Genomic DNA, 23337 nt, shown 5'->3' with positions numbered 1-23337 from the left:
AGTAGTGAAATTTCTCCGACCCTTTCAAATCTTTCAAGACGTTACTTTAACTAAAAATTTTGTCTAAATATTTCTTGAAACATTTTAAACTTGTTTTAATTTCTTTTACCGTAGATTTTAAGGAATTCGGCCAATTAAAATGAAGAACAATTCATTTATGCAAAGTCAAACTTTTAATCGTCAGAGAAAAATTTTTTCAGTAATAAAATGATATCAATAATTTTTTTTTACCTTATTCATCTTTTATTTCATTTACGAATGAATATTGTTTGGAGAGAAGTTATCGACCATGCCAACCTTCATCTATGAATACAGTTTAACCGTTACCGATACTGCGTCCCCTCGGTCCCTACGCAGGCTCATTAAAGTGGTCGCCCACCCGCTTATCGACTGCAGCGATGCTTGTCTTCTGTGTTCTACCGGAAACCGTGTCTATTACGATCAGCCCACTGCTGGACTTTTCATGCTTCAAACGTTTTTCTTCCAAAACTAAGTAAAATATTACATATTGCTAAATTATTTTTAAAAATTACTTTTTAAATAGAATTATCTTTAGACAAAAAAGTTTTTTAAAAAAAAATCAGTTGGTTAAATAATTAAGATTTCGAATAACCTTGAAAATGGTCTTAATACTGTTTAATCCATCGACTGAAATTTACAACAGACTCACGTGTTATCTAAAGCGAAATCAAATTAAATAGTACATTTATTTGGATGTTATTTTTTCCTTATCCACAATGTCATAAATTCAGATGAAAGGACAATGATAACTCTTTTAACATTGAAAATTGCGATACAGAAGATTTTCAGAAGCAATCCCTTTTCCTCTTAAAAAGAAACAAACAACTTATTATTTTTATTATTATTTTTGATTCTATTTACTTTGATTTTGAAACTCACTGTTAGAATTTCCTCTCTAAAATCACGGTAAAATAACCAGCAACGGTCTGTTCATCCGATAAACCGCTAAGTTTACGGTTAGGTTCAATTTTCTAAAGATATATTAAATATAATAAGTATTCATTTAGTTGAGAAAAATCTATCTTTCATGCACAGCGCAGACTTTCTGTGCAACTTGAAAAAAATTATTTCTCAAACGAAAACTAAATTTAATTTTACTAAACAATAAGGAAGCTAAGAACAGATAGTAATTTGATCTAAGTTTTAGTGGATTAACTGACTAAAATGAAATTTTATGGTTTAAAGTTGACCTTAAAACAATTTCAACTGTTTTAACTGTAATTATTATCCAATTGGCTTTGATTTGATTAGTTTTAGTGTGAATAAATACGGACAGGTCATTATTTCTATATTCAATTACATAGGTAGTAGCCCTGAATTTTAGGGCCTTTTAATAAAAAAGTTGAGTATTAACCATGGATTTGTAAATTGATTTTGTTTCTGCTGCATTTAATGTATGTTTCCAACAAATTTCATACTTGTTCACTGTTGACGAAGGCTCACCAGGAGTTGACACTTGGCTCCTTCTCCATCTCAAGGTGTTCGACGACACTATTTCCCTATTTTTCGGAGAAGGATGCGAACAACCCTGAACAAGGTGCCTATGTGATGTGCCTTTTTATTAACATTAAATATTTCATAAATTTGATGACATTTCTCTCTTTTGAGTGAATAGTTTGTCCTTTTTGAGACATTTTGCTGGGAAAACAGCAGTTTTAAAATTTAAAATATATTTAATTAGATAAAGAAACGAAAGGTATCATAGAATTCACCGTTTGCGCTTGGCGCGCATTAAGGGTTGTCTCAATTTCAAGCGCGGAGATGTTTCACCTCTTACTCCCGTGCTGAAATGAACTCAGCATCCGAGGAGGTGGTGCAAAGTGCCAACTCCTGGTGAACGAACCATAATGCAATCCCCTCCTACCTCCAAGAGAAAAGATTTTTTTTTCCTTATAAAAAATAAAATTAAAAAAAAACAGCATGTTTGTAATAACTTTACATAAGGAGCATATTCTGAAAATGTCAACAAAATCAACAATCAATCTACAAAACAACAACTTATCAACAATGATAAGTTGTTGTTTTGTAGATTGATTAATTTTGTATACAAACTTGCCTGATTTGCCCGATATTTTTTTTAAAAAAAAAACTGGTTTTTAAATCGAACTTTTTAAAGACGACAGATTCAAAGGTTGCAAAAAAGGTTTGTTAAAATACGTAATAAGAAAGTAAATGATTTTTTTAAACATTAACTGCACCACACAGCTGTTATTATTCAACAAAATTCTGAAATGATGAAATTGAGTTTTTAATACTGGAAGGAAATTAATTGATTCAAGAGAATAAAGCATATGAAACAATCCATACAATACCGATATTAAATTATTACATAGCAATACCATTTATTAAATTATAATTAAGAATTAAATTTAGACTAGATGTCTTTTGAGTGTTCTACTGCAAACGATTCAATTTTTCAAGAATTGTATATTTAGTGTGAATTTTCGAACCACGTCTCGAGTAATTTGCATTCATTCTTATTCATTGCACAAACTCTCCAATGGAATCTATTCACAGGTTAACCGTTCGAAAACCAGTTATTTAGAAAGCCGAGTAGTTTTCTGAAATGCAAATATAACACTCTTCGTATCTTTGAATGAAGTCAACTTTTTGCAGAAATGCGTTCAATCAATTTAAAACGATTCTTTTCTTGTACTGAATGAAAATTTGATCTGCTAATGTGCTTTTATGTTATTTACTGAATCGAAAATAGCGAAATATATTCTCTATTTAATTTAATCTATTTATTTGTATAACAATTTTCAGCGTGAAGTTAGATGAACTTAATTAAGTGAGAAAAGTGATAAAAATGAAGTGAGATTTTAGGTTTACATTTTTCTACGCGGGAAATATACTAAATTTGTAATTTATATTTATAATTAATGTATACATAAATTTTTATTCATAAAAATTTGTAATAAAACAAAATTCAGCTGATTTTTTCTTATAGTGTCGCATTATGTAACATAAAATAGTATAATAAATGTCAACTTTTAAAAAGGAATCTTGAAAAATTTCTCGAATTAAGTTAGCATATTAAGTTACATGTAGCAATTTCCTTTGGTGAATTTGATATAAGTCAGGAGTAGGAAGATGGAAATATTTCTTTCCCTTTTTTTCAACATATTAAAATATCAGACATTGAAAAGAACCTTCATCTTTAGGATAGAATTTTGATCTCGGTTTTTCAATTGGAATCATGAAATATATTCTCCGTCTTTTCAGACAATGTTCACGTATTTGAGACATAAAGAATCAAACTATAATTGAAGATAACATTTTTAAGGTTCGATCACTTTATTCTACTTGAGAGATTGCTGTTTCAGTTTCCTCATTTCTTTATTCTTTAGTTTGAATGCATAATATAACGAAATGATGAGAATATATTTTAACGCAATTGGTTTAAAATAAAAGCAAAAAAAGGAACTTTTTATTTTACTTCTATAAATTGGTAATGGTAATTTCAATAATACAAAAGACTAATCATTGGTATAACATTCATTTCTTATAATAAAATCAGTTCTATAAATTTGTGTTTCATATGTTTGCATATATTTTCAGAAAAATAATTTGTTTTTCGGTTTAAAAAGTGTGTCATAATCTAGATAAAAATGCAAACAAAAATGGTTCTTATAAATATAAAAAGAACTGGCAAATAAATTTTAATTTAGTCTTCCTTAAATCTCTGTGTCAAACATAGAAATCAAGCGTAAATCTTTTTTTTTCTTCTAAAAATTAAAAACCTTCCTCGGAAAAATCAACTAAGCCAGATATTATCCAGAAAAAAAAATCATTTTTTTTTGTTTTCGGACAGAGTTTCTGTGTCAACAAAATAGGCTATATTCCTCAATTCTAAAATAGTCGGTGTAGTATGTGAAGTCCTTATCTACCCCAACTGGGACTGGGGATTCGCTTCCCTGAACTAAAGACTAGGTATCTGATGAGAATGTTTTTTCTGAGATAATGACTTCGTTCGTTTCACTGCTGCAAGAGTTTAAGGTGACCGTTTGGGTGGTTGGGAAGTATGATGCGGAGCCTGAGTGATCACAATCAGCCCTCTGCTAATACTGTGGTTGTGTAGACGCGTATGAGTCAGTTTTGTTTTCGAAACATCATTGTGGGGAGAGTAGCTATAGACCATTTCACCTATGATAAGGAACCCCACCATAGAACCGAGTTAATATGTCTTATAACTAGTGAATTAGAATTCGAATTTTGTAGATACACTACAGTGCTCCCCCACCAGAATTATAGCTGTGATAGAATTCGATGAACGGATGCCGCTAGTTTATTCATTGCTGCTTTTGTGAGAAGCCGGGAGAGCTGCATTAAGATCACCAGACTTTTTGAATACTGATCGTGACAGTTATACGGTCATCGTCACACCCGTGTTGCCATTAGCAGTCGAGTGAATACAGTGTAAGTTGTGTGTGATCGAGACTGAGAAGCAACAGCGCGAGGAGGTGGATAATGTCGCAGTCACAAGTAGCAAGTCAACTGTTCAATGTAGAGCATCCATTGAAGTAGGCGTGTTCAGATCGAAGTGGACATTACTAAGCCTCATTCATGTCCAAGTGGGAGTTTCTGTCAAGGTAGGCATGTTCACATCATAGTTATCGACCATGTCAACCTTCATCTATGGAAAGGTCCCCCACCATAGAATCGAGTTAACATGCCTTATATACACTAGTGAATTGGAATTCTATTTTTGTAGTGGTAGATACACTACAGTTGTTATAAGGAATGCAAAAGTAGGGAAAAAATAGACAATTCTTTTCAAATAATATTGATTTGAATATTTGCGAAGGAGAATCATTAGGCTTTCAATCCCCCAAAGCCATCATTTAATTATTTGAAAATATTTGCGTTCCTGGAGATATCAATCTAATAAAGTTAGAATTGCTTGTACTTTCAAGCATCGGACATTAAATTATGGACAATGAAATATACTTCTTTTTATTAGAACAATAAATAAAATAGCTGATTTGTTGGAGCAATCCAATAAACCGAAAATCTAAAAAGTAATTTTGTACGGGAGAATTTTGTTTATTTTCGTATAAATGAGCGTCAGAAAGAAATGAATCCAATAAAGTCCCATTCAATTTCAATTGTAGAAGAAATAATAAACAAAAATGCTCCAAATAACAGACAAGAAAAGAATAAGTATTCTAACCCAGAAATTCTTACCCCCCCCCGAAATATTGCGGAAATTATATACATACAATGATAAGGTTTAACATCTTTTTGGTATCCTCTGTGTTTGAACATACTGTACAAGCATGTTCTAACACAGAGGATACCAAAAAAAAATTTCTCGGGTCCCGGGTTTTTCGAGATTTAAAAAAATTTCTTATCCATAATAAGTTTCGAAGCCCGTAATTTTAATTATATATAATCCCTAATCCATTATATATTAAATGTTGGTGTTGCTGTCGTCGGCCATTAAGGCAAGGGGTGCGATTGTTCTTGTTTTCCTGTGGCGCTATCTATGGTCAAGAATTTTAATTCTGCCACACCCATACGTCATACCCGTTTATAGGGCTGAGACATTCATTCTTTCATCCACAGATCGAAATTTTGACCTGAACCAGAGAACGATCCATTTCCAATTCGGTGTCCAAAGAGGCATTGATTTGTTATGGGAACATGGAGGACTTTGAGATCCGACAGATTTAACGTGCACCATTTACTACACGAAAGAAGGGATTCAAGCTCATATATATATATATATATATATATATATATATATATATATATATATATATATATATATATATATATATATATATATATATATATATATATATATATATATATATATATATATATATATATATATATATATATATATATATATATATATATATAAACTGCTGTTTGTAGAAAATGCAACACCATGAAAGAATCATCAGAATCAAATGAAATTTAATGCAGAAACGACTTGTACTGATACAAATAAATGATGAAATTTTCAAAACAAAAGAAACAAATTAAGCGTCCGAAATCAGTATTTGGTGCAGCCACCACGCGCTGCAATAAGTGCTGCTATACGACGTGGCATGGAGTCAAACAGATGTTGAATATCTGCTTGAGGAAGAGAATTCCATACAGCTTGTATGCGCAACCAAAGTTCGTCTTTGGAAACTGCAGGACGCGGATCACGAGTGAGACGCCGACCAACCATATCCCACACGTGCTCAATAGGCGACATATCCGGCGAATAAGCAGGCCAAGGAAGAAGTTGCATGCGTTGTGCTGAACAGAAGTCTCTAACAGTCCGCGCAACATGTGGGCGTGCATTATCCTGCTGAAAGATAGCTCCAGGGATGCCTTGAAGGAAAGGAACGACTTCGGGCTGTAGCACTTCACGGACGTATCTGTTGCTATTGAGATTACCCTCAATTCGTATCAAATTGGATCGTCCATGATACGAAATCGCACCCCAGACCATAACTCCGGGTGTTCGACCACTATGTCGTTCAATAATACACTCAGGAAGGCAGCGTTGACCGGCATAACGTCTAACACGAACACGGCCATCATGGGTCCACAAATTGAAGCGTGATTCATCTGAAAAGACAACTTGGTGCCAATCAGCTCGCCAGTCTCTGTGCTCAAGAGCCCACTGCCGACGCAGCCGTCGATGATCCGCCGTGAGGGGAATCCTGTATAATGGCACCCTTACACGCAATCCACGGCGCAGCAGACGACGACGAATTGACGAAGCCGACAATTGTACACCTGTAGCAGTAGACCAATGTGCTGCCAGCTGCCTGGAGGAAGCTGTGCGATCATTCACCGCCATGCGGAGCAGGTGTCGATCATCGCGCTCTGACGTCACCTTCTGTCGTCCAGTGCCTGTTTTTCGAGTTGTTCGGTGCTCGTCGGTCCACTGCTTCCAAACTCGCATCACTGTGGAACTGTTCCGCTGCATACGAGCTGCTATTGCGCGATAGGAAAATCCTCCTTCTCGAAGGCCGATTATCCTCCCTCGTTCAAACTCCGTAAGTTGCTTGAATTTCTTATTCTTCCGTCGTGGAGGCATACTCAGGTCTCACTAAACGTTTGCCACTAACAAATAATCATAGACTATTTTCAACGTCCCGCAACAGCACTTTATTTATACGCTTTCAGCATCAATTCAGAGGGCGCTGCGCGCGCCACGCACGCGCGATGGCTCTGAAACTTTATTAATTTGCATAATATCCTATAATTGACATTTGCTGCGAATTTCATTTGATTCTGATGATTCCTTCATGGTGTTGCATTTTCTACAAACAGCAGTTTATATATATATATATATATATATATATATATATATATATATATATATATATATATATATATATATATATATATATATATATATATATATATATATATATATATATATATATATATATATATATATATATATATATATATATATATATATATATATATATATATATATATATATATATATATATATATTTATATATATATTTATATATATATATAACAGGGCAACATCTCTGTTATCATTGTTGTATTCAGCTTGAAGAATTCAGTCGTAAGCCATAATACGTTCTAAAAAGGTTTATTTAAAGGTAGGCTGGTGGTTATAACAGTTCACATCCATCCTTGAAGTCCTAAAATAGAATTTCTACACCTATTCTTTACCAAAGACATTTTATGAAAGCGAAAGAGCTTTAATGTTGTTATTAATACAAAAGTTTTTATAATTTTTGTATTATATATATATAATACCTTTCTTATATAGTTGTTTTTGTCTAAGATAAGTAATATGAATCTTTTGAAGATACATGGTTGTAAGTTTAAACTCTGGGCAAGAAATGAAAAAATCAGTATAAAGAGTGTACTTTGTTGCTTTACACCAATTTTGATTTACTACCTATTTTTATCAAATATGTGTAGATTTATAATGAAATGTGTGTGTGTTTTTCAGGCGAGATCGAAAGGTCTGAGTGCTGAAGAATATTCTTTGGTGTTTGGAATCTACAGCCTCTCTCAAATCACGTTCAGTGTCATTGTTGGCAGAAGTGTAAGTTGAATTCATACTTAGTTAATGTAGAGAGAATGTAATGCAGTATTCTTTTTTTTTTTAATAAGAACTGTTTTCATGGAAAGAGAAACACTCGTTGACTTGGTATGTTCACGAAACATTTTTATTACGAGGAATCGGAAAATTGAAACTGGTTGTTGCATAGTCCCTGGCCGTATTATTAGACGCACTATAAAATTCTACGAAAAATTATAATTATCAGGTGATAACTATTCAGCATCATTATTTTTACACGGCTGAAACCGGTTTGCATTAGTTTACTATCCTGTATTCATGGGTTAATATTGTAATGCAATAGGTTAAAAATAAATACAAATAGGAAGTCTATAAAAAATCTCCTGAATAAAAACCCCATTACATGTGTGTTTAAATGTAAAAGTAATGCCTATATAAACTCGGGCAAATCATGTCATTATTAAAAAGCCACAGTGGGTCTCATAATGTGATCTAATTATTATAATATACTAACATAATGCTTGATATAATAAATAGTCCTATCGTCAATGTATCCTATCGTCAAATTTATATTATATATCGTCTAATGTATCCTATCCTTAAATTTATACTATATATCGTCTAATGTATCCTATCGTCAAATTTATATTATATATCGTCTAATGTATCCTATCGTCAAATTTATATTATATGTCGTCTAATGTATCCTATCGTCAAATTTATACTATATGTCGTCTAATGTATCCTATCGTCAAATTTATACTATATATCGTCTAATGTATCCTATCGTCAAATTTATACTATATATCGTCTAATGTATCCTATCGTCAAATTTATATTATATATCGTCTAATGTATCATATCGTCAAATTTATATTATATATCGTCTAATGTATCCTATCGTCAAATTTATATTATATATCGTCTAATGTATCCTATCGTTAAATTTATATTATATATCGTCTAATGTATCCTATCGTCAAATTTATATTATATATCGTCTAATGTATCCTATCGTCAAATTTATATTGTATATCGTCTAATGTAATCAATTGATACAGTAAAGTAAACAAGTGCAAACAGTCGTGTAATAACACCAAAGCTGTATAGAGTATCACCTGATTATTAAAATTTTAGATAGAATATTATAGTGCGTCCAATAATGTGACCAGGGACTCAGAAAAGATTTTTGTCTCGACAAAAAAAATCTCTTGTGTTTTTATTTATTTTAGACTCGCTGCTGTTGTCGAGGAGGCACAATGATTAAGGGACTAAACTGTCATTCTGAGGAAATTACTCCTCTGTGACCGGCTTGTCTATGATGTAAAAGCGAAATTGTGCTGACCACGTTGCCACATTCTTGCCGCTGGTCAAAAAATTGAGAAGAATATTTTACTTTGTTATCGTTTTTTTGCACCGACAAAATTCATTATCTGACCCTGCAATGCTCTTTTCAAGCTTTTCTTTTGCTTCTTCTATAGGTTTTTGAAATAATTAATTTAAGCACGTTTCATCAAGTTTTAACCCAATTGTTAAGTAAGTAGTTAACTGAATAAAACCTAGTACCAGTATATTTAGCAGCAAAATAAATCAGTATGGTTGTACTATGGTACTAGGTCATTATTTCCGACAATTATTATCTTAGGTTACTATTTCTATTTTGGCTATTATTCCGTATTTATTTTCACGACCTGACGACTTTCGTACGTTCTTTCTTTTTTAACATACTATTGTTTGGACTGATTGGGAATTTTGACCCTCAAGATTGGGCAGGAAACCGTAATCTGGTAATTATGGCCCGAAAAGCTAAATAAGTTTAGTCCCTTTTATGTGGTTAAATTTTATGAGTGTTTCGTCATATTGAGCGAGTTGAAACGTTTTTGCACACAATTATAAAATTTATTTACCCAAAAATAATTCGGCATGAAAAAAAATTTACAAAGAATTTTTATTTTTTATAATAATAGTAAAAAAAAATTTTTGAATTTTAACTATGCACACATAATTTCAAAAGTATATAATTTTGAACTATAAATTACAGAATTTGAACAAAATCGAACGACTGGTTGTGATTTTCGTGTATTTCAGTCAATCAGCCAATATGCGCGAATCAAACTTTTTGCCCACAGTTAAAAAAAAAAAAAAATCATTCATCCAAAAATATTACACGCAAAATATAATATGTTATTGCTTTTCCCCTTCTATTTTTAATATTTAATTTATTCTTCTTCATAAAATGTTTTATTAAGTTTACAAATTTTTAACATCATTTAAACTATGTGAGTTTAATTGATAAAGTTTAAAATTTGAAAGATATCGGTCGAATAGTTTCTCAGCAGAAAAATTTCAAAAAAGTCGGCACTTATTTTGAAGGTCAAGGTTTCAAATCTGACGGAAAAAAAATGTTCTTTTAGAGAAAGTACGCTTTTGTGACTAATTTCATGTCTTAAAAATTTTCAGCACAAATTAATTAGCAATCAATTAAATTCAACAACTTGAATCGCTAACATAGCATGTCAATGCGAAAAATCCGATCCATTCATGAAAAGTTATACAGCTGGTTCCGTTTTCATATTATTCATTATTTCTTCGAATTATATCAAGGACATGTATTATTTTAATAGATAATAAATAATAATTGTTGTAACATATTTGTTGGCACTCTTCAAGTCTTATTAATAATTACAGGTGCGATTAAATCATTTGTCAGATTCATAAGAAAGCAAATAGAGCTCTAATTTACAGAATGTTTTCTTTAAAAATTAAATAACAAAACATTGTTTTATTTTTTTCTAGCTGACAAAAATTGGTCCTAAATTTGTGGTTGTTGCAGGTCTTTTTTTAACAGGAGGATCAACAGTCTTGTTTGGGTAATTACTTTTCTAATCAATCTTTCTTTTAGTCGAAATTTATCTTAAGCCTTTTAGGGTAATTTTTTTCGAGAACGACGAATAAAAGAACGAATGCCTGATGCATAAGAAAAAACAGCTCTCCTGTGTTGACGTTTCTTCATGTCCCCAAGAAACATTTACTCTTACCCACATTTAACCTAAAAAAGTCACTTAACTTTATCACTTTAACTGAAAAAACAACAACATTGAAATTCAATTTCGGGCATTTTTAAGATACGATATAATAATCTTTGTACAGAAAAAACTAATGATTTGTGAATAATCTGCTAATAATTTTTATAACACTATACCTTTCACGTTATCAAATTCATGCATGATTTCTAAACATTTATTCATAATAGTGAGTATTAACAATGTTTGAGCTTTAAATAATATTGAATTTATAATGTACATTATTTTATTCTAACATTCATTCTCTAAATTAATGTCTTCAATAATTATATTCCAAAACCTTATTTGGATCAATTATAAAATCTTTTACAGTCGTCAATAATAATGAGTATTTAATTCTAATATTCCTTAGCTAAATTAAGATCAGAAATAACAACTTTCGAAAATCTAGATTTAGATGAAGTATAATTGTTTTCTTTAAGATGTAAATATTGTTTCATATTTTATTCTAATTTTTCCTTAATAATATTTAAAGATCTTAATTGGGAGAAAAATTAAAATCAAAAACTCATTTTGTACATTTATTTTTTAACACCAACAATAAAAACGATATCTTACCGGATGAGAAAAACAAACAAAAATAAACTGTTTTCTAGAAAATAAGTAGAGTTCGTTTTGTTCTAATCTATTTCTTCATAGAATAATCTAGCAGCAATTTAAAACGTCAATACTTTACACTGATTTAATTATAAAGTTGTTTATAAACTAAAGTATTTGTCACATACCATTCATTATCTTTAGTTTAGAGAAAACTTCATTAATATTATAAAGGGGGAAACCACACGAAAGTATTGATTATTTTCAAAAACTTTTGTTTAGTTATTAATTTAAGTAATAGTTTAAAGCGAGTTTAATAAAATGTTGTATCTTAAAATTTTACCCTAATATCACTTGCTGACAGGTCTTATTTTTTAAGCATGATCTGTCGTGATGAGGGATAATTTATAGCTATTGTACCTATATGACATTATTTAAAGGTTTAATAAATTAAAAAATCTATGAAAAGATGCTCCAACGTAGAGTCGAGTCGAGTTAACATGTCTTATATACTAGTGAATTGGAATTGAAAAATTGTAGTGGTAGACACGTTACAGTACTCCTCCAGAATTGTATCTGTGATATAGAATTCGATGAACAATAACCACTAGTTGATTCATTGCTGTCTTGTGAGAAACCGGGAGATTTGTATTAAGATCACCGGACCTTGAGTGCTGATCATGTGAGCTGTATTAAGTGCAGGGTCGCTCTAGTGTTTCCATCAGCAGTTGAGTGTATAATGGTTGAGTGTTTTTCCCTTGAATTGGCAATTTTTCGCTGTTATCTTCTGGTTTTCAATAAACGACAGATACTTCCATGATTTGATAAGCGAGACTATTGTGCAACGATTGTCTTATGAATTACAATTATTTTTGTATTTAATAACCGTCGTTGAATAGCCGACGGCTTACGACAATGTTCAACGACAACTAATGTACGACTCCGTAGCCTTTAAATTTGGAACCCTTCCAGAGGACAAGGGGACTACTGGATCAAGTATTGGCAGAAATTTGCCTTCGTGGAGAGCCTTTTTGATGGAACTAACCCGCATTTGTGTTACATGGAGAGTAAGACCACGAGAACCCCCCACTGTTAGCCAGACGGCAAGGGGACTCTAACCCATGATCCGTCCACCATTGAGGATATTTCACGTCAGCACTGTGGTCGGTGCAAGCTGGATGCGGAATTCGTAAAGACCAGCCATTGCTGGGATTCGAACCCGGTTTACCTCATTAGAAGATGAACGCTCTATCCCCTGAGCCATCGCAGCTCAAATTGCAGTTTTTACTATTATTTGCTATAAACAACGGTTATTACAATGAGTTACAGCTTATGACAGTTATCTAATAAATGGAATAAAATACAATAATTTGCAGCCTATCACCATAATCAAATGATTTGTAATGAATAACTGTTGCCTTATGATTAGTAACAAACTGCTGTTCGTTTTAAAACTTACAGCAAACTAAGTTCTATCTCATGTTTTGCAATGATTTTAAAACAAAAATTAGGCATTTTGCATGCTTAGTTATTAATCTCATCGCCATTCATTTCAGATTTAAGTAATGATAAAAAAAAAATTAAACTCCATTGCCATGAAATTTTGTTGATTCCTAAGTTTTCCTTCACTCAACTCCAAAACTTGAAGAACCGAAGTAATTAGTAAAAAAGCACGGATCTCATTCAAATTCCATTAAACTGTAATTCGCTCATCTAATTAATAGTATGATCACGTGTTCTACTTCAAGTAACGACATGTTTCTCCCAAGATCATTAATTAAAGCTCATGAGGACCCTATTAATGTTGTTAAATTTGTCATTAAAGTTTTTGAATATGTGTATTCAATGTTCAGCGTTGAACATGGCAATTAAGATTAGTCAAGTCTTTGCATTTAAAATAAAACATGAAAAAGGAAGCGTTTTAAATTCAAATTTAAATTAAAATTTTTTTAATATACGTAATACACTTTTTCAATATATACTTTTCTCAGGGATGGTTTAAAAAAATGCATTGTTAGATTGCAGGATTTTAACTCTGGTTAAGTCTCGTGACAATTAAATAATTAGATAGCAGAATAAACGGAGACTATTATATACATTTTATTTGTAAAGTACTAATATGATATTTAATAGACAATTAAGAAAAAGATGAAACATAGAGCTTTATTGACTAATTAAAAATTTCGACAAAGTATACTGCTTTTCAAATGATAAAATTAGCAAGACATTTGACAAGAACGAATAATACTCGAACAAAAAATATATTTTTACAACATTTAAGTTAATCACCACTAGAAAACGAGGAAAACTAAGACTTGCAACTGATTACAAAATGACCTGAAAAATATAAGTATAATAGATTGGCAATTCTGGGCAAAAACAGAACGTCATAGAAATAAAATTCTGCCATAAGCTAGGGCCCACTCGAGGCTGTAGTGCCAGAAGGGAAAGAAGGAAACTGATACATAAGAGACATAGACTTTAAAAGAAAGATTCTGTTATAATTATTGTCATATATATATATATATATATATATATATATATATATATATATATATATATATATATATATATATATATATATATATATATATATATATATATATATATATTTATATATATATATATAGCATAATAAATAAGTACAAAAAGGAAGAAAAAATGAATAAAAATCCGGAAAAATAAAATATATAATCTTTTCATCAGCTCACACGATTATATCGGCAAAAAGGAGTGCTTTCTAATATTGTATTAATATAGCCAAAGCAAAATATATCAATACAATAGTGTGAGAAGCACTCAAAACATTTTTTACAAAAAATTACAACAAATAAAATAGAACACAATAAGTAAAAACATCAAGTAAAAACACAGAAAATAGAATCTAAAGAAAAAACAGAATAAAACATGAAATGAAATCTTTAAAGCGATCAGCAAATTCAAATGAACTTGCAGGAACGGGAAATTTTTCAAGAATGATTTAAAATATTTTCGAAATAAATTTGCCAGATTGCAAAATATGAAACCAAAAGTGCAAAATGACATAAAAGAGTAAATCGAGGGGTTTTGTATTAAAGCGCGATTTTACTGCATTACTGAAGTGCGTTTGATTTGTCAGTTACCAGGGAGTGGCCCGAAAATGGATGTGCGAAAGGTAATATTATACTGGATAATTCAAAGAAGTTGACAATTAATAAGTTTAGAAAATTAACATTTATTTAAGAAAAAAATAAAATTGAAAAGAGAAAGAAACGTGAATTGCCTGTTTTGCACATAATTTTAGCCACGGATTTGACCGAAATGGATTTGCACATAGTAAAAAAATATATAAATTAACAAAGAATTTTTTTATTTACTTTTTTAGTAACTTTATTTACAATGATATACAATTAACTCAATGATTTTATATAGAATTGAATTAGATACTTTAGTTGGGTATCCATTGTTTTTAATAAAATTTTGAAAGAGTTTATCTATTTGCTTTTTTGGATAAATAAATATTACTACATATTCTTCTAATTCTATTCATGTTTTCTCTACATTTTGAACTTATAAATATAGATTAAAAAATAACATTAACAAATAGCATTAAAACAAAATTTAAAAGCAAGAAAATAGTTTGCATGGCTGTAATTGAGAGATTCCGCGAAATATAAAGGTTTTGTCAAACTTACTCCATGTAAATCATTTGGTGGTAAATTATGTTTCTTTTCTCTATGCTTGACCACAGACCATCGCAACTCTCTCGACTGAAGCTTTCAGATATGAGCTTTAGTAAAAAAAATCTTCTGTTTATTCGAATAGATGTCTGGAGAGGAGTCCCGGAGGGGCCATGTTCTTTTGGCTCTGCATGGCTGTTAGAGCTGTTGAAGGTGCTGGTTTCGCAGCTTATCTCACAAGTTCTTTGGCTGTCCTTGTCAGAACATTTCCCACCGATCCAGGATACTATGTGGTGAGAAAGATTGTTCTATATACCAGTAAAACTTGCAGGATCTTTTTTCTTTTAATTTCCATAACGTGAAATAATTTTCACACTAAACCTTTCTTGGCATAAAACAAATTTATTTAAACGCATAATTATGCCACAACACAAACATATAGTGAAGTATAAAGAAATAATAGTAAATCACATCGTCAAAAAATCGCTCCTTCTCAAAACATTCTAATACTTCTAATACTTCTCTACACCGAGCTAAAACAGAAGCAGGATTCGTTTTCATTCAATCCTTAAGTTTTTGTTGATATCTCGTGGCGCCATCTAGTGATGGCAAACCTTACAATACCCAAGTTGAGATTTTTTTATGATCACAAAACATTTTGCAGATTAGGCCACCACATAAAATTGGTTCACTTTTAAAAGAGTGTCACTCCCCATTCACATGACATCAAGCGCGTGATGTTATAAGACCTGATTTTCGAAAACGAAACCTGATTACGAAAACCTGATTTTCACCTCCGATTCTCCTAAACTGCTTTGAGGCAGGGATTGCAAATTCGCGATACTGCCAGTCCATAAATTAAGGATAATGGCAGCTGGTTTTGTAGTTCAAATTTGCTCTTCTCAATCTCAATAGTAATTGTTAAGAGTTCGAAAAAAATTTTTTTTTCATAAAATATGATGGTGTAATATTTAATGTACATATTTTTTTAATTCAATTTTCCATAAATATTCATAAATATGTATGAAGGGATGTCATTACGAAACACCCTGCATTAGGTTTTGTTTAAATGTGACTATTCAAATGAAGAAACTTGAAATTACGTGTTTGTTTACAGGGACTGACCGAAACTATAGTGACCGTGGCTATGATATCTGGACCTCCACTGGGAAGTTTCCTTTATACAGTAAGTTAATCATGTTTATTTAGTAAAAAGCAAACTGTTTTAGAATCCAAATAAATGAAGAAAAAATGTCCTGCTTTTATTAAGCATTTTTCTTAGCTGCGTATTTAGTGGTCTTCCTAAATATTATTTTAATTATATGAAGACCATCTTGTGAGAAATGATAAGCTGTAATTTTTCCACGAAGAAATTATCGAATTTCTGGTCAGGCAACCACGTAATAAAAATTCTATGAAAATAGATGGCGCCACACATCGTATTGACAAGATAACGAGACACATATAAATGTTTGCAGCAAGTAAAAGCACAGTCGTGAAACAAAGCTATTTGGTATTTATCTTATTTGTATTAAAATGGATATAATACTGTATGACGATTGACGAGAAAATTCTTGAAATTATCTCAGAAATGAAGTTATAAAATGCAAAGCAATATGTACCTGAACTACATTAGATTTATTTATTTATCCCCATCCCCTTTGCCTGTAGCTTTCTTTATATGGAATGCGGTTTCAGGCCATACAAAGAATAGCTGGAGGAAAATGGGGGATAATTATACCCAAAGACTCCCCCCCCCCGAAGAATGATGACTAGTGCAGCTGCAGTCACATGTGTTAATCCCAAAATCCAACCAGAAAAAAACTAGATAGCAATATCTCCTGTTCCTATCGTACATTCCTCACAAAAGTCCTTCATATTTTTCTGGCAATATCTCCATTGCACATCACACTTCAGCAGGAAGCAACTAGTATCAACATCACCAGGAGCAATCGTTCTGTAATAATAAATAGCGTCTCCTTTTATGCCTCATTAATCGACAATCAATGACCTAATTAAATGACCTCCTCCCTGTCAATTTTAACCTGAAGACAAATAAACTAATATCCATTAAACAAGTCTGACAAACAAGAAAAAAAATGAACATATTTGGACATGGATGTGTGACGGAATGGGACTGGAATGTTACAACATGAAGATGGCATCATCACACCAACCACACAATTTTAGTTTATAACCGTCATTATTAGTTTATAACCGTCACTCCATTTTTGAGTTCACGACCACTAATCTTCAACTCCTTAGCCTTGCAATCTTGAACCCAACACAGAAGACAAAGAGGCTCCTGGATCAAGTATTGGGAGAAATTATAACCCATGATCCGTCTACCTCTGAGGATATTTCATGTATGCACTGCGGTAAGTGCAAGTCGTATGCTGAATTCGTATAGCTGGGGTTCGAACCCGGTTCGCCTCATTGGAATGCAAACGCTCGATCCCCTGAGCCATTACGATTCTAACCACGCAATTGAAACTATTCACCTGTAACACAGTATTCCAGGTGGAAGCATTGGCATTAAGTGAAGCCATCAATCATAAAACAGCTAATTACAAGCAACGTTATAATTTGGACAGACAGCCTAATAACAATTAAGAACTATAATACCACTTATCAGATTATACAGTACGTTCAAACCCTATTTAATAGTGGTTAAAGCCTCCAAATCTCATGGATTAACCCACTGGTGGTTTAACAAATTAGGAAGAAATTAGGAGAAATTAGAGAAATTAGGAAGAAATTAGGGAAAAAATTAGGAGAATGTTTCTCCCCAAGACGCACTACTTCCCTATCCAATAACATGGAAAAATCGGTTTTGCTATGCGGAGAAAAACTGCAGGTATTAAAATACGACTTTTCACACGCAGAACCGTCTGTAAGTTAAAGCACATAATAATAACAATGGGAACGAACAAGAAGGTGACTTAGCTAAAGAAGCAATTTGTAATAGTCAATTAATCATCGTCATCATCATCGGAGGATCAAAATTGTGATGGCTTTTGTCTTTGGATCACCCTGAGGGATGCTTTTCCAGGCCGTCCGCGACAACAACAACAACCAAATTTCGATAATGACATCGAAATTTCTCGGATTCAGATTGAGAATAATTTGAGAAAGTTTTATGCTAGGGTCCGAATAAATTTAACAATCGGAATAAATTAAGAAACGGCCTAGATTGGAAATAAATTACTATGACTATTTTATTAGAAATAAATGAAAAAACTGACTTTAGAGCTCAATCCATGCGCATTTTTCAAATAAAGCTCTTTTTTTTTATTCATATTAAGAACATCTTTTCAAGAAAATATTCCGCTTTACCCTCTGCCAATTAGCTCGGATTCAAACAGCTGATTTCCGCGCTCTATAGTCCGACTCTGTTACATGCTAGCAATATTTTTTTTTTTTCATTTTCATGCAACGTATTAAGATAAATAAAAAAAGCTTTTTCTAAATAACAAGGTAGATAAGATAAGCAGTTCCAGGATACGATTTAAAGTATCCTTTTCCAAGATACTTACTTTGGAAGAAACTATTTAATAGTATCTCGTTCATTTAACAGAGTTATTCGAGAGAAGAAAAAAAATTCGTTCTTATTCTCTGTTTACTGTCTCGTTGGAATGGGTCTCGTTTTGAAGAAGAGTTTATATGGAAAACTATTTACACGTGACAGCTAACACAAATGAACCTAATTTCTTCTGTAAACAATGGCAGCTATTTTCATTTCTTCAAAACAAGGATTTTGTTGTTTTTTTATTTATCTAGTTGCTAGCTTTGAGGAATAATGTTTGTTTCTTTTAGCTCTTTTGAGTAGACTTGTGTAAACATCTGAAACCTTTAACTGGGGATTTGTTAAAAGCAAGACAATAGGCATTTGTTAAACAAAGTTTTGATTATATTAGAAAATATTTCCAGTAGAATTGAGACGAACTGTGAATTTTTTTTTTTTAATCCTGTAAGTTTTATTTTAGTAACTTGTTAATTTTTGGTATTTCTTGCAAAGGACAGATTAAAATATTTGCAAACAAAATAAGTTCGAAATCTCTTTTGGAATAAAAATCAGCTTGGAAAAATAAAGAGCCAAAGTTCCTATTTCAGGCGAGTTTCTTATTTGACTTCTTTTGGATCAACAATATAAATTTAGTTTGAAGCAAATTCCTTAAATTTAAATAACGGTTTATTTAAATCGATCACCACTTTCTGTGCCACGTGACAATACCGCTTCTAGGCAATTAACGCAAGATTTTATTTTCATTCCTGATTCCGAGAGTTTATTTCCGTTCCATTTCATTTCTATCCATTCCTAAATAAGGAAACAGAATTAAACTAAAAGGACAGAAATCGACAAATATGAAAAAGAAATATAAGAAAAAAGCAAGTGAGTAGACTTGAATGAAGAAATTTTTACTTTAAATTATTTTTATGTAAGTACATTAAAAATGCCTGCTAGTGAAAAAAAAAAAAAACAGCGGTCGCCATAGCAACGCATGCGCATTGTTTACTCTTGAACACAATTGAAAAGTGTGTGGACGATATCAAATCCAAACCAAGGCCAAGTTTAGTAAAAACGGAAGAAGCAAGTTGCTTTTTGAAAGTCAATTAACGTCTCATTAACAACTCAGCATCGTCAAAATTAATAACTATAAAGCTAGTAGTATCAGATGTAAAGTTTGTAATAAAAACACCTAAATTATGGAAATTTTACATTTGCAGCAGAAATTATATAAATTTTGCTTACTGAGATGCAATCCTTACAAAAAAATAAGGTTTTTAAGGTTGTTTTGAGGTTGACAGATGTAAGAAGCACACCTGAGGTAGCACACCTCATAATAAACCTCAATTTCAACCTCATGTACCCCTTATTAGATTAACCTCTGATGTAGCACTGCGATACTTTTATTTGAGATCGAGTGAAATTATTCACATATTTATTTGCTTGAAATTGAAAAAAAAATTACCTGTACTCCTGATAAACAACCTCCCTAAGCTGGTTGCTCAAAAGTCCATCAACCTCAAATATAAATAAAACAACTTCATACACCTTGAGAGGTTGTATTTGTAAGCTTGTTTTTGAAGTCAACTTCAAAACAACCTTAAACAAATTTCAAAAACAACTTAAATTTTTGTCGGAGGAAAGTCAGGATTCCATTTGATACATTTTAGGCATTAAAATTATAGTTGCTCGTGGACACAAGCGAAAGCCTATTTATTAAATTTCGTAATTCCTATTTTTGTTGCTTTTAGATTTTATTTACAAATTCCATTTTTAGAGAAATTTAGTAGTATCCGTTAACGGGCTTTTTATAAAACTTTTTATCATGAAACTGAGTCTTTAAAAAAATGTATTATTGGTAGAATAGTTTCTTTACAAAATATTTTTTCAAAATATTTTATCTTTTAAAAGGGAACTCTTCTCTGTAGTTTTCATTTTTAAAAGATATTTTTCTTCTTCACATTTATGTTTATATCTAAGATAAATATTTTTTAGATACACTATTTTAAGGTATCAAAATTTTAAATTTACAAAATAATATATACATTTATCGCTATTAAAATTAAAAAATATTTCTCTTAGTCTTTTAATTAATACATTAAAGCTATATTACATATAATTAAAGTTTTTAAATTGCATTGTTAAATGTGTCAATTTGTTCAGATCTAATTTGTATCAGTGTAGTAGTTACTTTTGAAAGTATTGAATGATACTATTTTTCTTAAATGTTTTTCGATTTTACTTTCACAGTGTTGTTTTGTTTTCATTTATGACTTAATAACTTTTTGTAGAATAATTGTTTATTTTTGGACTTTTCGCAATATCCTACACTTATAACCCTTTGTCGCAGATTTTTTTAAACGTATTTTTCATACTTTTTTCATTATTTTGTATTAGTTTATGTCAGAACAAGTGAACAAAAATATTAAATTTAGCAGTTTAATAATTTACGGTTATGAAATACAGCATGAAACACTGATGACTTTCATACGTTAACAGTAAAATCTAACAAATACGGGTCACTTATAAACAATAGTTTTTCAAATCTGCACTTATTTGAAATCATTCAGATCTAAGAGAAACAGTTATTCCTCATTGAAATTTCTTCAATTTGCGAAATCAAATTATGATAAAATTTTGAATATCAAAGAATTTTTTTTTCAAATTACTTTTTTTCGATTTTATATTTTTTTACAAATATAATTCTGATAATCTAACATATTTTGATTAGTAACTATTCAAAAGTTTTTAACCAAAATATACTAAAATATATTTTTGCTTGTTATTAAAGAGTCAGAAAACAAATGTATTAAAGAAACACCGGTGTTCGATCTGCGTCAAAGTGCTTTTTTTTTTAAATCTCTGTTGTCATATAAAAGAAGGGTTTTTTTAAGAAAAATTCACAGTTTTCATAATTGCTGCAAGTTATCGACAGTCATTCATGATTGTTAGGTCAGATGCAGCGGATCTTTAAACATTACACTTTATAATCTGAAAATAGGGAAAATGTCGATATAAAGAACAGCTACAGTTTTCTCGGGGAAAAAAATTTAAATTTTTGAGGCATAAAAAGTTACTCCACTGCATGAAATGGGCTCATGAATATTTTAAAAAAACTGAGAATTATTCACTGATTTTGGCAATTTCTATCAAGGAGGAAAAACTTCATCGATTTGACGATTTTTTAAAAAAATGTTTAATAATTTTTAAAATGTGTATTTAAGTTAATTGTCTTTCTGAAGTTTAGATGAATCTTGACGGCAAGTTGAGTTTTTGTTTTGATTAAAATCTAAGGAACTTAAAATGCGTTGTTTTTTTTTAATTTTTTGGGGGGAAAAAGTTTTGAAAAACACTGTTAATGCTTATTTTAAATTCACAACTACTTTGATTTTTTAACGATTTTATAAAACATGAACTTTTACAAAAATGTCTTAATGAACCTCAAATTTAAATGTAGTTACACAAGTCAAAATTCCTGATGGTCCCACATCATTTGATGGTCACCATCATCCAACATTTTCCAATAAGCTTTCATGGTTTTTAATAGGCCAGCAAACTTCCATCCTTTCATGATGGAAAATGCTACCTAATAACTATGATGGATAACCATCAAGAGAAGTGTAATTCTCATGGACCATCAATCCATGATGATCCGTGAGGATCAATGATGGTTCCAACTATACATTACCATGATGGTTTAATGGGAGTTCTTATTGGTTCTCAGGAATGCATCATCAAAACAATTCGGTTTTTTTCCTACGTTGGCCCATCATAAATCAGTCCGAATTCCCACATTGGGATGATGGATGTTCATGATCGTTCCAACATTTGATTTCTAACAAACTATGATGGAAATTTCTGATGGTTCTACTTGAACAAACCATCAAAACAAGTTGCTATTCTTATGTTGGACCATCATAAATCAGTCAAAATTTCTACATCGGGGTGATGGTTACTCACCCCGATGTAGAAATTGTTACTCACTCATCAAGAATATATTGGTTCATGATTGAATTATTGATGGTTACCATTGAGATTATGTTGGCCCATCAATGGAAAACCATCAAAAATTTAATTTTATAAAGCTTTTCGTAATGTCTCATTGAGATTGGTGTAATATATACTAAGTATTTTATATATTTGAACAATTCATGTTTTGTCTCAGATTGGAGGCTACAGCTGTCCGTTTGTTTCATTTGGAGCTGTCATCATTGTGATGAGTGTGGCTTCGTATTTTCTTATTGCAGAAGAGAAACCAGGTAAAAACATTTCATTCATTACTGCAAAATGATTTTCTAGAAAAATCTACAAAAGTTCTATTTTTAATGTCAGAAATAATTCAAGTCCCGGTTCGAATTCCTTCACCGTGTCTCTCTATGTCGAAAGTCCCGCAGTGGACTGATCACAAAGACCCGGTTCCCTGTAGAACAACGAAGTCAAGCATCACTGGCTGCGGTCAGTAAGTGGGTAGGTGACCACTTTGATCAGCCTGCCTAGGGACCGACGGTG

At 31.4% G+C, this 23337-nt stretch overlaps 1 protein-coding gene across 1 annotated transcript in view; it reads left to right on the top strand.

The window, feature by feature from the left end:
- Positions 1-23337, top strand: part of LOC107440856 (MFS-type transporter SLC18B1) — a 64984-nt gene that overhangs the window by 4947 nt on the left and 36700 nt on the right. The window contains exons 2-6 of the mRNA XM_087152674.1: positions 7970-8065; positions 10838-10911; positions 15466-15613; positions 16438-16506; positions 22994-23087. Of these exons, the coding sequence (XP_087008800.1) occupies positions 7970-8065; positions 10838-10911; positions 15466-15613; positions 16438-16506; positions 22994-23087 (481 nt within the window). The remainder of the gene's footprint in view (positions 1-7969; positions 8066-10837; positions 10912-15465; positions 15614-16437; positions 16507-22993; positions 23088-23337) is intronic.

This window comes from Parasteatoda tepidariorum, chromosome 10 (assembly GCF_982258835.1).
Source record: "Parasteatoda tepidariorum strain Cologne lab strain chromosome 10, Ptep-v5.0, whole genome shotgun sequence".
Lineage (NCBI taxonomy): Eukaryota > Metazoa > Arthropoda > Arachnida > Araneae > Theridiidae > Parasteatoda > Parasteatoda tepidariorum.
This window is presented reverse-complemented; position numbering and strand designations above follow the sequence as displayed.